The 18,822-nt window shown below is 35.7% G+C and overlaps 1 protein-coding gene across 1 annotated transcript; it reads left to right on the forward strand.

Moving 5' to 3' along the window:
• Positions 1 to 544: 544 nt before the first annotated feature.
• Positions 545 to 12,128, forward strand: LOC306873616 (maternal embryonic leucine zipper kinase-like). Its single transcript, XM_079423034.1, has 18 exons — positions 545 to 796; positions 1,222 to 1,307; positions 1,398 to 1,483; positions 1,683 to 1,799; positions 1,877 to 2,020; positions 3,187 to 3,255; positions 3,654 to 3,746; positions 3,844 to 3,942; positions 4,084 to 4,152; positions 4,237 to 4,335; positions 4,702 to 4,788; positions 5,171 to 5,299; positions 5,500 to 5,652; positions 6,749 to 7,022; positions 8,406 to 8,511; positions 8,864 to 9,023; positions 11,008 to 11,111; positions 11,498 to 12,128. The coding sequence occupies exons 2-18, from the start codon at positions 1,244 to 1,246 to the stop codon at positions 11,673 to 11,675; spliced, it is 2,031 nt and encodes a 676-aa protein (XP_079279160.1). The 5' UTR covers positions 545 to 796; positions 1,222 to 1,243; the 3' UTR covers positions 11,676 to 12,128.
• The last annotated feature ends 6,694 nt before the right edge of the window (positions 12,129 to 18,822 follow it).

Raw genomic sequence — 18,822 nt, forward strand, 5'->3', positions numbered from 1 at the left:
TATCAGCATAACACACTCAGCAAACTATCGTCTTATTATCTTTATCGATAAAATCCCAGAAAATATTGAGTTATTCTTTTCGTCAATACACACCAAGTGATTTGCAGCGGTTTGTCACGTCCACGTGTTTTTTTTGTTTGTTTGTTTGTTTTTGGCTAGTAGAAGTTATGAATGGTCGGTAACTTAATAATTTAGCAGCCAAATTGGCTGGTGAGTGAAAAAGTTCATTTCAATCCCTGTTTCTATTTTTTATTTTTTTTGGGTTATATATTGTGTATATATAGGTTATATTTATATATATATTGACTTTCAATTACAAACTCACCCCGAAAAAAATATTCATTGGAGTTACAAAAAAACAAAACAAGTGTGACAACTAGCCCCGATCTTTCGAACAAACGCAAAACAACTGAAACGTAAAATCAAAGTAGCAGCTCAATCACACTTGCATTTCTGTTTTATTCAAACCATTATTCAGCAATAACGCATGCTATTCTTTTATGTGGGGGAAACGCCACTAGCTCCAGATCAGTGCTTCCACCTCGAGCACAAGGACTTTTACCGGAACAGGAAACAGGAACTCCTCTCTGACGTAGCAAGTGGGAAATTCAAATTTTAAAACATGTTCGAATGAAAGATGCTTTGGCAGTTTTAATTTTATATCACATTGTAAACATATGTAATCTCGAGTAACAGAGTAAACTATTGCCTCTTTTTAACATTACAAGTTTTTGTTTTGTATTGTTTTGAGCTCGCGTATATCGGCGTTTTAAAGTGAATCATTGGAGCAGAGCTGGTGAGTTTGTTGTGCGACATGTTGGTCAAAACAATCCTTTATTATGACTGCTTTTACCAGTTCATTAGTTGTGTCAGTTTGACGTAACGTTAGGTACATTTAAAAAAATTACCTTTGTGGAATATACATAATGTATCCAGTAACGTTACATTGCTCCGCGAGTCAATACAGCTTTAGGAATGTAGTCTTTCAATAAAAATAAAAAAGGATTCTCCTCAAAGATAGTCATCGATAGGCTAAAAAATAATATAAAAGCTAACTTACTCTTTGTGGTTGAATATTCTGTTTTGTGTTGTTTGTTTACACCGTTGTGATGATCACCATTCTCGCCAAGTACTTGATATTGCAAATGTGCTAAGTGTCACTTAATCGGTGGTCTTATATAAATGTGTAACTAAAATAAAAAAAATGGTGTTTTGTTGCAGGTGTAACTTAAGTGTCCTCAGCATGCCTGTAGAAAGCACTTCTGAACTTCTCAAGCACTATGAGGTTTATGAAACCATCGGCTCAGGTAATGTCCAGATTATGCTTTAGTGATCGTGCATATGAGAGAAACTTGCATCAAGAGCACATTTTGTTTTATTTCCGTTATACCCCATAGGTGGGTTTGCTAAGGTCAAACTTGGTAGACACCTACTGACAGGAGAGAAAGTGGCCATCAAAATAATGGAGAAGAAAGACCTAGGGGTAAGATCTTTTTTAGGTTGGCCTTGCATTAAAACACATTTTACATTTGCACAAATTCTTTCTGCGAGTAATGAAGAAATATGGAGATATTGCTTAATTTATTCAAATTTTAGATGAAATACAGTGTTAGCATGCTGAAAATGAGAAGAGTATGTTGTTTGAAAAATAAATGCTCTTTAAAGTATGTGTTACCTGTTAGGATGATCTGCCCCGAGTTAAGATAGAGATTGAGGCTATGAAGAACCTCAGTCATCAGCACGTGTGTCGTCTCTACCATGTCATTGAGACAGCAAGCAAGATCTACATGGTGCTTGAGGTGTGTTTTCTTGAAATTGATTCTGATCTGTTGCTTAACGAAAATGGATTAAGCTTCACAATTCTTGTCACCATTAGTACTGTCCTGGAGGAGAACTGTTTGATTACATCATTGCTAAAGACCGGCTGTCAGAGGAAGAGACCCGAGTGTTTTTCCGTCAGATCATCTCTGCGATGGCCTATGTTCATAGCCAAGGCTATGCCCACCGAGATCTCAAACCGGTGAGTTAGTTGAAGAGAATGTTTGACTTTTAAATAGCTTAATCATATACTAAGTTCTCCCATTTAAAGGAACAAATCACCTAAAAAGGAAAAATGTCTTAATTGAAAAGTTCACCTAAAAATGAAAACTAGCTGAAAATGTACTCACCCTCAAGCCTACCAAGATGTAGATGAGTTTGTTTCTTCATCTAAACGTCTTGTCTGAGTCGGGAGAGAAATATGCACAGATCAAGCACTGTTTACAAGTCAAATTAGTCCAGAACAGTTCTATATGCTGGTGGATTTCGATTTAAAAGGAAAACAGGGAATGGACTTTTTAACTGGAGGAAGGCTATTATGGATTTTACTGTATTTTGTCCAGAAGTGGCGGTTTAAAGTTACAATGCCTTAATGATGAATGTTTTTACAAACGCTTTTCACTCACTAGATGTTAATTGATGGATTGGAGTTGTGTTGATTACTCGTTGATTATTGTGATGCTTTTATCAGCTGTTCGAACAAGTCGTTCCAAATCCATAAGACGTTTTTCTGTCGAACACAAAAGAGAAATTTAGAAGACTGCTCATTCCTCTTTTCCATTCAGTTACAATAAACAGGGACTGATGTTTTTAAGCTTTGAAAAAGACACAAAAATAATAAATATGGTCCAACCTGTGCGCTATATTCCAATCCATGTGGCCATGTGATAGCTTAATGTAAGACATTGGCTGAATGATATTCAGATTTGGTTGGTCATACAAGATTTACACATGGATATTTATTAAAAGGTGAAGAACCACCATCATGCCTTACTTGCCAAACTAAAATGACTGTGAAACATATTTTATTGCATTGTACTGTTTTTAATGTAAATAGACAGTTTTATTCAGACGTGTGTCTGAGTTATTTAAAAATGTATCACCTGAAAGTATTTTAGAAGTTTTGTCTAGTGTACATCTGAAATGTCTTTTTATAACCTTTTGTTAATTGTATACCTTGTATAATTTATTCAGAGATTGCCATCAAAATAGCCTTGATGCTGGCATGGCATTAAAAAGTGAAAAAATAAATATTAAGATTTGGTAAAACATGAGGGTGACTAAATGATGACAGTATTTTCTTATTTTAGGAGAGAATTATTACATTGTCAATGGTTGCTTGACACAACTGTTTCTTACTGACCTTAGGAAAACCTGTTGATCGATGAAGATCATAACCTAAAACTCATTGACTTCGGCCTTTGTGCCAAACCAAAGGTGTGTATCCATCTATTATGTCCATTTTCTTGCTTAAATAGTCAAGTCACATTTATTTATAAAGTGCTTACAATACAGATTGTTTTAAAGCAGCTTCACAGTAAATTGGAATATAACAGGGTTTTTGTTGCAAATTTAAATTTCAGACAGTAGTATTATTCAGCTCATGTTGATTCAGTTCTGTGTCACTGTTGCAAAGTTCATCAGTTGTGAAACCAATTTAATTCAGCTATAAAGCAGCTCTACAGAAAACAATATTGTTATTAATATTTTATCTAAACTTATTGTTTTTAAACATGTCCCTTGGTATCAGTGCTTCAATACATTTTGGACTTGGTTTCGATTCAGGGTAAATGTTTTCATGTCATTTTAAAAGTTGTGAATTTTACTTTGATTAGGGGGGGTTGGGTTTTGAATTGCTGACCTGTTGTGGCAGTCCAGCATATGCAGCTCCAGAGCTCATTCAGGGCAAGGCTTACATTGGTTCTGAGGTCAGTGTGGCATATGTGTTTCATGTCCAATGTTTTTGAAAGCAATGACAAATTAAGCATGTATATTTCTTGTGATCTCATGGCACATGTGTTTCAGGCTGATGTGTGGAGTATGGGCGTATTGCTTTACGCTTTACTGTGTGGTTTTCTTCCGTTTGATGATGACAATTGTATGGTCCTCTACAGAAAAATCACAGTAAGTTTGTGTTAGATGTGAGCATTAAATCCCACCACAACTATTTATTCATCCATGCATTTATTAGGTTACTGAAATAAAAGTAGTTTTGTATAGTATATGTGATCTCATATTATGCAATATTGTCTTGTGTTTTGACAGAGAGGCAAATATAGCAATCCCCACTGGCTTTCACCTGCTAGCATTCTGCTTCTAAACCAGATGATGCAGGTACTCTGAATGGTTTATGTGTCTCTTTTTTTGTGTTTAAGTAAGGCAGTACAATTTAATGCAGTTTATTTTCCTCTCCTACAGGTGGACCCAAAGAGGCGTTTGACTGTGAAACAGTTGCTTGGTCACCCTTGGGCCATGAAGGGATACAGCACACCAGTGGAGTGGCACAGTAAACATCCTGTAAGATGAGCTCTATAAACATTATAGTCAAATCATATGCCTCCAAGTTCCAATTAGTCAAGTAAAGCCAATAATATTTTTATAAAACATTTATAAAAGGGCTTAAAAGTTGTTGTGATTCTTATGTATTATCCATAACAAACTGCTTTAGTTGCTTTAGTTTTAAATTTTAACAGATCCATATGACCTTAATGTGTTTACGTCAAATGAAACAGACATGGGTCAGGATGTTTACTGATCAGCAGTGTTCACTGATTCTTTATTGATGGACACTCAACTATTAAATACAGCCAATGCATGTAGAGAATACTGTATATGAGTCATTGAGTCACTGTATAATTTCCTTTGTATGTTTGTTCTTTTTAGTTGGGTCATATAGATGAAGACTGTATCACTGAAATGGCAGTGGTTTTTAAACAGTCCAGACAAAGAACAATCCAAATTGTGTCAGAGGTACTGAGTGATTCCTGTGATTTAAAATGAGTATTATATTTATTAATATTAAAATTTATATGTATTTATTTGTTAAAGATCTAGCAAAGACACTACTGTTCAAATGTTTTTCAGCAGCTATTAGGAATCCTTATAATTTGTTAATTTGGTGTTTAAGAAACAATTTTATGGAATAGCTGCTTAATAACCAGAGAAAGATAACAATTGCAAAGAAAAATAGCTTTACCATGACCACTAGATGTCAGTATATAGAAGTGCATTGGCCAAAGCTGCTTCCCTTAACTACAGAGATGTGACTTGTTCATAATTCCCTGTTATAATTATGAGTATTATACATCAATCACGCAGAAGAGAAATCTTTACTCTGTGTGTGTTTTTTCAGTGGAAGTACGATCAAATGACCGCCACCTACCTGTTACTGCTTGCTAAAAAGCATCAAGGCCGCCCTGTGCGTCTGAGACCAGAATGCCCCATGATTGACCCCATGTACTCTCCTTTACAGGACATACAAGTGAGTTCAATATTCACACATTTAGGAGCATTATGAATATACAATGGTCAGCCCGTGCTATGTTTATTATACAAACACAAAGGTGGCATTAGCACGGTACTTTAAAAGTCACACAGGAGTGATAGCTGTGTTTATTTATTAATATTTCTATAGTCATGTTTGCGCGATGTATGGGGTGTGATTTTGTGTGTCTGTCTCAGCTGAAGAAGAGTCTACGCTTCAGTGAGGATGATGATGGTGTTCACCCAGTGGTGCTTGGCTCTATGGTCTTCCCCCCTGATTGCTACGATGACGAGAATCCCTGGACCCCTCTCACACCCAAGAACACACACACCACAAACACTCCACGCATGGTTAGCCTCCATGTTCTCTTTATTTGTCTGCTCTTCCCTCTTGTCCAATGCTGCTTATACAGCCAAAGTCTTTTTTTTTTTTACATTTAACTTCTTTTTTTATTTCTCCACACTCTCCTTTTCTCTTACTGCCTCTTATTGTTTTGTTTGTTAATGCTGTTACTTGTTATTTAGTAATTATTTTTACCCAATTGGAGAAACAGTCCTCCTGAATTATCGCAATGTTGATAGAACTGGATTGTGTTTGGTCAGTTACCAGTAAAAAAAAGTTCTTAAATTTAAAAAGTTAAAGCTGGAATAATAAAAAAATATTTAATGTTCACAAGGTCTGAGTTTATTCTAGTCTTTAGTGTCACATGATCCTTCAGAAATCATTTCTAATATTCTGATTTGGTGCTTATCATTGTAGATGTTGAAAACAGTTGTGCTTGAGGCTCATGAATTATACTTTTTTAATACTTTTATTCAGCAAAGACACACTGAATTGAGTAATGGGGACAAAGACATTTATAATGTTACAAATGATTTCAATTTCATATAAATGCTGTTATTTTGAACTTTCAAATAATGTTTTCACAAAAATATTAAGCAGCAAAAACTTTTCAACATTGATAATAGTAAGAACCATTATAAATATTAAAGCACAAGTAATATTTGATACTTAAGTACCAAATCAGAATATTAGATTGATATCTGAAATATCATGTGACACTGAAGACTAGAGTAATGATGCTGAAAATTCAGCTTTGCCCCCACAGGAAACAATAATATTTAAAGCATTAGAGCATTAGAGACTTCTTTAAAAAACAAAAAAATATATATTTCACCTTTTTTATTAAAATTTTATGGCAACATGAAACAAATACATGAAACAAAAACATATTTAATTTCAATAATTTGATGTGTTTCCTAAATAAAACCAAATGTTTAGCAGGAATTAATTTTGGGCATTTCACTGTCAAGTTTGTAATTCCCACTGGCCCACTCTAAATAATTACTTTACAAATTGTTTGTCATTACTAAAGGAAATACTCTGTGTAGTAACCCAAAAAAAAGCTTAGTTACTAATTGTTGTGAAAACTCTTGTCGTCTTCAGAAGCTAACCTCTGAAACATCGGAGAAGCGGCGGAATGAAATAGGCTACTCCCCCATCATAGAGCAAGGGAGACCCCGTCAACATAAGGCAGAGAGACGTGATAGAACCAGAGAAAATAAAGAGAATCTTGCTGTGACTGGCACAGATGGAGACATGTTTGCTCTGCCTGCCCCCCGAACTCCAATGTGCAGCAGAAAGACCAAATCCAACAGAAATGTAGTGACAACACCTAACAACAACAACAACACTACCACAAGCAGCGACGCAAACAAAGGTGAGCTGGATAATGAATCAGTTAAGCATCACAACAAGTATACACTTTTGATGTTATAATCCTAATCTGTGATATCCTAAATCTCATCACTTGTATGAACATGTCTTTATCTACCTTGAAGAGCACTTTTTTTTCCTGAATGAAATTAATTCATTTATTTTGTGCTACAATTTTTGTTTGCTGTATATTTTGGAATTTTCCTTATATGTGACCCTGGACCACAAAACCCGTCTTAAGTCGCTGGGGTATATTTGTAGCAATAGCCAACAATACATTGTATGGGTCAAAATTATTATTATTTTTATTTTATGCCAAAAATCATTAGGATATTAAGTAAAGATCATGTTCCATGAAGATATTTTGTAAATTTCCTATTGTAAATATATCCAAACTTAATTTTTGATTAGTAATATGCATTGCTTAAGACTTATTTTGGACAAATTTAAAGGTGATTTTTCTCAATATAATTGTTTTTTTTGCACCCTCGGATTCCAGATTTTCAAATTGTTCTATCTCAGCCAAATATTGTCTTATCCTAACAAACCATACATCGATAGAAATAATATTTATATTGAATAAATATTTATTCAGCTTCCAGATGATGTATAAACCTCAATTTTAAACAAATTGAACCTTATGACTGGTTTTGTAGTCCAGGATCTCATATAGTGGCCTCATATATGCTTAGGGTAGGTAAGATTTTAATTTTTTATCATTATTAAATAATTAATATTATTATTATATTTTTAACAAAGTATTGTGATTATGAACTCCTTGGGGCTGGGAGATCTTTTTTATTATTATTCTTTGAAGGAAAGTACAGCTGAACAAAAGCATTAATAGTGATTTAACCGTGAATGGAAGTTCTCTGGAGATATCATGTCTAATCAAGGCTTTCACTGCTGGCAATACCTGGATCTTTCCTCTTAACTTTGTGTGCTCTCTGATAAAGCATACATAAGTCTAAATACTCATTTTCTGCAAACGTTGCATTTTTGGTGTCGTTCAGTTCTAGATGCTTTAATGGCATATCTGGGGTTTACAAGAATATACCTAAAAAGAGTGTTGTGTCATCTAGCATCTATAGTTTGATTCAGTTGACCATAGTGGGAGTGTGTGTCTCTGTATGAGCGCAGTGTGTCTGGGGAAATGTCTTCATGTCCCAACATCCACTGTGTCCACCTCGTTACTGTCACACACCACCTCCTGCACTGGAACGGACAGGTGCACACTGGGGACGGTGCGTGTGTGTATGTGTGCATGCGTGTGTGTGTGTGTACGAGACAACTCCCGAAGCGCATACTGACAGGTGTACGTATCGCCGTTCCCAGAGCTGCGGCAGCATGTAGCATGTAGTGACATGTGTTTATCCTGTGTGTGCAGGAGCAGGCAGTGCCACTAAAGAAGTGTCCCACAGGAGAGAAGTGGACCAACAGCAGAGCAGCCAACAAGGAGAACTGGATATACTGGCTTTCAGCCCAGAGAGAAGGTAGAGGACTTTCTTTTGTTAGAAGAGTCAAATAACCAGCAGAAAGAAGGAAAAAGAATGGAGTGGAGGAGGACTGTGGGGTTTAAAGGTGAAATGTATAATTCTATAAGCAAAAAGGATTATAAAATCACCGGTTTTCCCGTTTCAGCCAACAAATGGCTTTTAAATACATATACATATTTGACACTTCACCTTTAAGGGGGGCAGATGGGCAGTTTCAAAATGTATTTAAAATTTTAACTACCTCATTTTTCAGTAGTAGCCTCTTGGCAAATGCTGCATTGCATTGTGATAGCTTTGTAATAATAGAAATGTGCAATTATGTTCTAAACTGAATTTCCCACTTGTCCAGGTCTCGATCTCTGGACCTGGCTGGCTGTCAAGTGGACAGTGGGCAGAAGCGTAAGGGAGGTAAAGTGTTTGGAAGTCTGGAGAGAGGCCTGGATAAAGTTATTACAATGCTCACACCCAGTAAGAAGAGAGGACTTCGAGATGGACCACGCAAAATTAAGGTGTCTTTTGTCTCATTTTTATATTTGTGCTTAGCCTTTAAGATTGTATTGTTTGTCTGTCTTTCTCTTGAATGCCTAAAATTTCCTCATTTTTTATCATAATCCAATTATCCAATTATGATTTGGCATGTTTATCACACTGCTGCAACCAGGCACATTGCTTTAGCAGTGACTCCTCTCACAAACACCACCTCACTGGAGGTTAACCAAAGTTTTAAAAAGGATAGGTTTTATAGATTTTATTAGTTTACATGACTTTTCCAGTCTAGAAATGTTTTCACTTTTAAAATGAGACTTGTGTGTCATATGCATATTTTCGAGACTGTAGGAAACCATTTTTCTTCAAAGAAAACAAATAGGGGTCCTATTATGCTTTTTCACTTTTTGAATTTTAGTCAGTGTGTAGTGTGTATGTTTGGGCATAAAACGATCTACAAAGTCCACTCCAAACGGAGATATTTCGTTTTTTTAAAAATCCCTTTTCAAGAACTACAGCGAACGGCTCGTTTGGACTACAAAGTTGTTTTCCTGTACTTGTGACATCACAAGTTGTAAATCCCGCCTATGGAAATTTGAATGGTTGAGGAGCACTCTTGGTTTGTTTTTATATCACTGTATTTCTGATGGAAACCAACTATTTTCAGAAAATTTTGGGTGTCATTTTCATTTCATCTTGCATATAATGTCTGATAAAGCAGCGTTTGTGATCGGAGCTCTGTTTTGTGTTCAGCGTTACCGGGGAAACCTCGCTATCTCCTGCCTGGAAGAGAATTAATTTGCATATATATGCCGCTACAAATAGTCTGTGGGACTATGGTATAAATAAATTCAACTGTATAACAGTTTCAGTGCAATTCATGTTATAATGTTAGAATTAAAGAACAATAAACACAATACATATTACCGTTGCACTTATCTGTACATAGACAATGCAGTTCAGTTTTAAGCTGTTGTTGACATACTATCTAAAACGTGATTTAGCCAAAAAAAAAGCAACTATAACATTACCACTTTAATATGTCTTGCAATATCCGTGCATGCAAAGGTTCTGCACGATCCTCTTGTTCAATATTCTCTGAATTGATATAGCAATATTGACGAACTTGCTGTTTTGGCAAGGGGCGGGGCAATACTGAAACATCGTCTTAGCAGTTCGCCAATCACAACGCACTGGCACAGCTAACCAATAACAACTCATTTGGTTTTTTGGAAGACCGGTCCTTCATCAAACCTGGAACTAACTGAGTCGTTTGTGCCAGGCTGGGGAGAAAGGTATTGTGATAATGTAAATTATATGAAAAATAATGCAATTTTCGAATCACCAAGCATGATAGCATGTTCTAGTACACCCCCAAAACAAAATCAAGACTTTTTTTTTAAAAGAGCATAATAGGACCCATTTAAGGGTTTAAATTATAATAAGAAATATTTTGATATTTTGTTTTGCCCCAGCTCGTTTTAATGCTTTTTTTTTTGTCATCTTGAAGCCTCCTTAGAAATTTACTGAAGCCCCTGGTTGATAACCACTGCCTGCTGACACCATGAAAAAAAAAATTATTAGCCCAACTCTGTTTGAGGAATAAACTGAGTTTTATTTGTGATGAATGGAAGAAAGAGGGTTTTAAATGATTAAGAAACTCATACAACTTTGGAACAACTTGAGAGTGAGTAAATGATAGAATTTAATTTTTTTTGGATTAACAGCTACTTTGAAAGGGTAGTTCACCAAAAAATTCCACCATCATTAAGTCACTCTCAAGTTGTTCACTCTCAAGAGTTTATTTCTTCTGGTGGACACACAAAGATATTTTGAAGAATGTGGGTAACAAAACTGTTGCTGGTCCCCATAATTCCATATACTATCCCTTTAGCATTTACTTCATGTGTCCATATTTCTTTCTATTTAATTTCAGGTAGTCTCTCCATAATGCACATTTAGATGTTTGCCAGTTACTATATAACTCATCCTCTGTTTTTTTTTTAGGCTCAATACAACGTGACACTCACCAGTCAGACTAATGCTGACCAAGTGCTCAATCAGATTCTCAGCATCCTACCAGAGAAGAACGTGGACTTCGTTCAGAAGGGGTAAGTTAAACTTTTCCATCATATGTTTCCTGAAATGGCAATTCAAATTTATTTTTCTGCTAAACCAGTGGTTCTCAACCAGGGGGGCGAAACTTCAGCAGGATGAGTATTTAAATGACTAAATTATTATTAATATATTAAAACAATATAATTCTAAATTCTGTTATTATTAATTATTTTTGAGGAACCTACAGTTCTGGAATACAGAACATAACTGCATGTTAATTTAATATAACAAAAACGTTTGAAAACAAGCAGCTGTCATAATACCTAGAAATATAGTGTTTCTTTGAGTCAAAAAGGTTGAGAACCGCTGTTCTAACCAAATAACTTGGTTTAACTATTAAATTGTTATATGCTATAATAATGTCCTCTTATTCTGTTAGCTATACTCTGAAGTGCCGCACACAGTCAGACTTTGGAAAGGTGACCATGCAGTTTGAGCTGGAGGTTTGTATCCTGCAGAAGCCTGAGGTGGTCGGGATCCGTCGACAGCGGCTCAAAGGTGACGCCTGGGTGTATAAACACCTGGTAGAGGACATCCTGTCCACCTCCAGCATCTGATATCATTTTGTCTACTTCAAGAGTGAGATTACCTCTTGCCCACCCTGAGTTTAACACGGTGGATGTAGTCTGATTGTGATGTCCATTACAGAATGCCCTAATTTACACTTCTTATGGTGATGATATCTATCATTTTTCATTATGTGCAGGAGGTGGTACAGTATTATTCTGCCTTTGAGAGAAATGCAAGTATTTTGTTGTCACTTTATTTTTTATGACCTTATTCAGCAATAAGCAATACTCATATAGCATTATGGCAGCAGTTGTATCTTATGTCTTTTGTTTTTGTGTTTGTCTCCATTATGTAATGTCCGTGTCATGTTTTATTTTTAACGTGTAAAGTTTCTAATCTGTTAACCTTTTTCTAGATGTCTGTCATTTTGTTTACGTTTGCTTTTGATAATGTCAATCTGACATGTAATTAAATAAATATTTTTAACACCTGTATCAGTGACAGATGTGTTTTAAAATATTATTTATATCAAATAAGACATTTTACTAAATTTGGACTTATTAACCTTACTATTATCCCAAGCAACTGCCCACAGCAACATAGAAACTTACAAAATCTATTTTCGTCAAATTTCACCCCATAAATAGTGCCTTGTGAGTGTGGCGTGGTATATTCCTAAACTAAAAATATAAATGATATATTGGCAAAATTGGATATTTGTGGTTACAGCAAATTAAAAATTAATTTGCCATATTGCAGTTCCTGCATGTGGCTGGTTTACGTGTAGTGTGAAGCTGCAAGTTATTTGTGACCACGAACTATAAATATTGACCTTGAACCAACACCCCTAGGGATTACCAGTTGTAAAACAAGAAACTCCGAACAGAGAACAGTCTACAAGCCAAAAGGCAAAGAGTCTGTAATAAAACCCGAATCAACATTGTCTTTTCGGCAGTGATGAGACCTCTGAGATTTGAAAGACGCTTCCTTCTTACTTAACGGGTAAGATATTTAACTAATAGATAGCAATGTAAATTTAACAGTAGCATGAGTTATGCTGCATTGTCATAATTACCATAATTCTGAGATCACAACATGTGACGTTCAACTCTGTGCTGTTGATGTCCTCGGACTGGGATTATCTGTTTCTGTAATGACAGCTGTAAAACACAATACAAGTAACAGTTGCTATGCAAATGCATTATTACACTTTTATAATTATTTATTTTGGTTGTTGTTATATGGATAGGCTAGATATCTTACTGTGCTACATGTCTTTTGTTTATGTTCACATTTCTTTTGTATGACGATGTCTACACTGGCTAAAGTCAATTACACACATTTTAAAACATAAATATTACAAAATAACTGCTTAATTACATTTTACTACTGGAAGCGCGCCCATTTTTCTCTGGTTCCGTGTGAGGTGCAGCGGTCACGTGGTACAAGCCATATCGCTCAGAAAATTCTCAGTTTACAAGTTGTAATTACGAGTTCTACGAGTACATGAAAGCTTTTTTCAAGGTGGCATCTCGTAATTACGGTAATTTGGGTAGAAAATGAAAGTTTTGCACGGATGGTGTAGGTCACATGACCATAGCAACATGGCGGCTGTAGCACATCTAAATTTTATTCATAGAGGTGGGCGATATACGGTGGGCGATAGACACGATTAATAGTAAATTTGTCAACTGGTAGAGATTTTGGACTGTCGTCTCTATCCCAGTTACACATGCTGCATTCACGCCATATCGTAATTACCGTAATTCCGGCTAGGCCTTGAACAGTTAAATGCACGCACTTGCTTGTGTCAAAATGCCTGTCTTTGCAAGTATCCTCGTAAACAGTAATTTAACTCTTAAGTGAAAGCAAACAGCTGAAAAAATAAATAAAAGAGAGAAAATATCTCACTGCTCTTGACTAAAATTTAGGCTAGTATTAGTTTTTGTGATATTGACACTATTGACAAGAATTATGAAATTTCTATGGTAGAAAAATGACCATATCATGGCAATAAAAAAAAATGTAGAGCAAGGTAAGATCTGGGGTGCGTTTCCCAAAACCATTGTTAGTTAACTATAGTCCTAGGCACCATCAGTAACAACGAAACTTACGACCATAGTTGCTTTTGGGAAATGCACCCCTGAATGCACCCTCCTTTCGTAGGAAAGGGGCGGGGTTTAAGCACACTAAATGATTGGAACAGTCTGGTATTCATCACCAAAGAAATATCTCTCCTTTCACCAGAAGATTGTCATATTTTAAATAAAATTACGAAGTCAAAAGAAAGTTAAAAACATGAATGAATTAATCTTCACAATAAGATAAACATGCATTTAGAAAATAGATATGGTGAGTTTAAAATCATGTTATGTCATTATAACTACCCAAGACAGATTTACTCAACAATAAATTTATATGAGAATAAGACAAAACAGTAGCCTTTGAGAAGAAAAAAAACTCCCTGTATTCTGTCAAACAGACTGCAATATTAATTTAATAAAGCTGAGTAGCTTAAATTTGGTGTAAACCCCTCCCACCATTTTATGGTATGTGCAAGGTCTGTAAAACCAATATGTCACATGCTGGTAAGATCATGTATTATCTTGCTTTAACTGGTCTGTTATGATTGAAGTGGGAGCAACCTGTGTGTCAGTCCTACTGTGCATATCAGCATAACAATAGCTATTAGTGTGACAGATATGAGTGCTTACATAGTTAACATCAGATGAAGGGTGTGCGCTGCTGGGGAGGTGGATGGTTAATGGGGGGGTAAGGTGGTAATATGGGGATGAACTCACCCCCCCCCCCCCCACTGATAATGACTCCTGCTGTGCATTTTATAGAGGGGGGGGCAAGGGCCAGCTGCAGGAACAGACGCTCGCTGTCATCTCTCGCACATCTCCTTAAGCCGTCTCTCTTTCTGGTTTTCTGTTTCTCCACATACCCTTACTATCTCTAAGTTTAAATTTAACTTCAGCTCTTTAGGCCTATACTTAAATTAAAATAAAAACTGAAAATATAAAAATAAATGCTAATTCATAATATAAATAACAACTATAATAGTATATAAATATTGCTAAAACTGCTCATATAGAAATAAAATCTAGATTCATTCATTATTCAATCTGACCTGTCTTAAATGAGCTTAAAATTAGTTAAATGATTTGATTTCAGTGCATGTGCCCTATAAACTGCTAACACATGACCCCAAGCCTTTTCCAGCATTACTCTCACTTATACACCATTGAGGAGCTAAGCTTAATGAGGTGAACATGTGTTTATTCCTTCCTCTGCTTGTCTTTGTGTGTTTTCTTGGGTCAACGAAGGCAGTGATGTTTCTCTTCATTACAAATTTGACAGGTTCGGAGGGCGGCTGCACTGTGACAGCTCACTTTCCAATTACTTCCTTCAGTTTTAACGAATTTTGCTTTCCATTGATGCCGCTTGCAGTCGGACGCTTGTTCATTAGGGGACTTCATATTCCAGAGATGTGGGTTTCCATCATACACACACAGAGACCCAGAGCTAATGGGCATGTAGAAGGCGGCGTGTGATGTCTCCGATGGGAAAAATTATTCGCTGTGTTGTTTTGTTAACGGACGACTGGTTCCAGTGGTTGAAGAACAAATGAAGAGCTTGACTCTAATGCAGAAATGTCTTTTCAGCCTGAGGAAACTATTGGCAAATATGCCAGCAGTGCAGGACGATAACATGCTGTTTGTACATTTAAAAAACAGCTGTTAGTGCAAGATTTTAGAATTGTTAAGAACAATGTCAGACATCTTTATTGCTTATTTGACTAAGGGATATAAAGTCTTTTTCTAGGCAAAAATAAACAGACAAAGACTTGGTTAGTCTTTTTAAGAGGATTAAAATGGTTATGTCATGAAGAAATAAATTTTTGCCAAAACCCCAAAATATTAAAACTACGTTTTCTGTAGTTCCATGGTGGCTAGTATGGGCAAATAGCTGAATAATAAAAGCACACTTTAGCATCCTTTTAAAAAGAGTTATTCTATATGCTTAAGTGCGAATCGAATGTAATATTTTCAGACACTTAATTGTGTTAATTGCAATTAAATGAAAATGTGTTATAGTTTATGCTAGTTAAATTGGTTAATGCAATCAGAATGATTTTGTAACAAGATCGGCAGATTAAGACATTAACTTGTGAGCACAAAACACAAGATACTTCTCTTTTCAATATAAATAAGATTTGATTTATATAAACCTAAGACATAAACTAATCTAACACATGAACACAAGCATTCACACGTTGCAGAAAGAGAGAGAGTGAGGAAAGGATGAGTTTAAGAGAATGAAAATGTGAAATCCCAAGTTTACAGCAATATGTGCTATTGCATAGACTTGAACAACCATCAATCACATTAACCCTCGCATTGAGCTTCTCAATGAGGCTAAAATTTATATTAACTGCACCGATTCAGTTAGAACCTGGAGGTTACTTGCCTGTTGCTAAGGGGATCCCTTTTGTGTCGTCCTTGCAGGAAAGGGGTTCCCCGAAGTTGCTGATTGGCTGAGAGTTTAGTAGTTGTTGAAGTGACGTCTTGGGAAGCCAGTGGTTGGGCGTTGGCTGCGAATGCAGAGTTGTGGCTAGTAGAAGTTTTGAGGTGGTCACAGACTCGAGTTGAACTCGGAGACGAGGCGTGGCGGCAAAACTTAACGGAGTACAGGAAACTCGCAACGGATAATAAAATAAATTAAAGTAAAAGAATAAAGGGATGTAAAGAGAGGTGGGTTTTCTTCTCATTGTGGTAGCAGCTGGCACGTAGGTCAGAGCACGTTCAAAGAGCAGCGTCAAAAGCGTAGTGGCAAAAGTTGAAGCAGAAAAAAAAGAAGGTGTTGATGGTGTCCTGAGTTTTTAAACTTTGCTTCTGGACACATCCCATCTGGAGTCTTGACCAATTAGATACTGTCCTGGCTCGGGGTGTTGTTCTGTTCCTCCACCCAATCAATAAATCAACATGTTATCTGATCAGTGACGTGTCTTTACAGGCTCTTGCAAAGTATACTTCTGAATGTGATTTCTATAACCAGAATATGATACATTTGACAAAGAATTAATTGGAAGAAACATTTAAAGCATGATTTTTCAAACTCATACATACCAAACATGAGTCTTTCAGCTATTCAATAATGATTTAAAAGACATACATACTATTTGATTAAAACATGATAGTCTAATGTGTGGGTTACAAACATAATATGGGGTTCTGCATAGAAATGTCCTTTTAGGATGATTTTATGTGCATATGAAAAAGAAAGTCTCTGTATAGTTCTATGGAGAACGAAGGCATGTTCTTTAGACAAAGGAATTTCGGTTTGGTCTGTCTTCTATGTGGCGGTAAAGTCAGTCTAAGGAAGCTCATGCTGCCATGTGATTGGCTGATTAGCAATTTGTGTTACCAAGCAATTGAACAGGTGTACCTAATAAAGTGGCCTGTGAGTGTATATGTGACTACACATTTATAATGAGGTTGCAGTTTAGTCTATTTAAAATGTATTAACTTTAAATGTAATATAAAATACACTATTTTATATAAAACACTACAATTAAAATTATAATGAAGCACTTTACATGTACTTTATTGTGTTAGCCAACACATCATTATAAGTGTACTTTTTAAAGCATGGCAAAGGATTATTAAAACATTTTAAATGTACTTTAAAGTTTTAATTTGACATAATTTGTGCACTTTAGTGTGTTAGAAACAGTCAAGAAATTGCACTTTAAGTACACTTAAGCTGCATTTTATTTATTCACATTATATTATCTGCAAATCTTCTTTCAAAAAATACTTTCAATAAAAAAGTCAGTCATACAAGTTGGAACAACACGAGGGTAATGATGACTGCACTTTCTTTTGTGGGTTTAAGAATTTCTGCAGCACATTTTGTGAAACATTTTTTGAAGGATGAGGCAGCAAGAACTATACAGGACCCCACAGGAAACTTACACAGAAATATTCCATTTAATTCCAAGGGTCAGAGAGATGGTGTAAATTTTGACTAACATTATAGAAGGGAAAAAATATAATGAATAATGTATGATATGACCATGAAATTTGACGCCCATGAAACTTCCAACAAGTTTTAACAAGTCTTTTTACTTTGTATAAAAATGCACAGAATATTTGTGACAAGAGAAATGATCAATGTAAACGCGGTGGGTGCCATACAGAGTGTGTGTGTGTGTGTGTGTGTGTGTGTGCGCGTGAGTGTGTCAGTGTATCATAAAGATTTATTACATTGAAACTGCTCATTATCATGTAGACTGGACTTACTCAGTCAAGCAGAGAATTAAAATCCCTAATTGTGCTGTCATCCTCTCTTTCTCCTCTCTCTCCCTCCTTGTATCTGACCCCCTCCAACTCTCATTCTCACCCTCTCTTCCTGTCCGTTTCTCCTCTTTTCTGTGTCTGATCACTTCCTCTGGACTGTCTATCTTGAATTTTACATTCCACATTCATCTCCTCCATCTCTTCTTGGTCTGTTTTCCATTCCTCTCATCTTTCTCTCTCTGTTCGCCTCCTCTTTATATATTTCTCTCTATCCATTAAATGATTTTCTGTCTCACTTTCTGTCCCTTTCCCCCTTCAGCTTCTCAGCCATTTTCACTCTTTCATTATCTGTCTGGCCCCATCCCTAATCTTCACTCTTCACTCTCCATCTGTCCTTCTTGTACAGTATCCAGGTTTTTATCTCACTCTAACTTGATATATTTGTTTAGTGGCTACCCTCCTCGGGTGATTATTGAAGTTCTCACACCACACATGCATAAAATATTTATAAGATTATTGGAACTACTGTATGTAACAATGCTGTTCACTGTTACCTTACCATATACAGTATATATCAGATTTAACAGGACAATACATGTAATTTTACTGCAAAATGTAATATATATATATATATATATACAGTATATAATAAATATAGAAAATGTATAGCATATTTAATTATACATTCTTATATATTCTTCTGATATTTATATTATATTAGTAAAAAAAATTGTATGAATCGTCTATTATATAGGTTAATTTATAGTAAAATAACAAATCTCATGTAGTACATGATTTCACATCAAAATATTACTATACATGTATGCAGTTGTAGATTGTGAAATTTATAGACAACAAAAAAAAGCCATCGCATAGCACTTAGAACATT

This window comes from Barbus barbus (genome assembly GCF_936440315.1).
Source record: "Barbus barbus genome assembly, chromosome: 8".
Taxonomy (NCBI): Eukaryota; Metazoa; Chordata; class Actinopteri; order Cypriniformes; family Cyprinidae; genus Barbus; species Barbus barbus.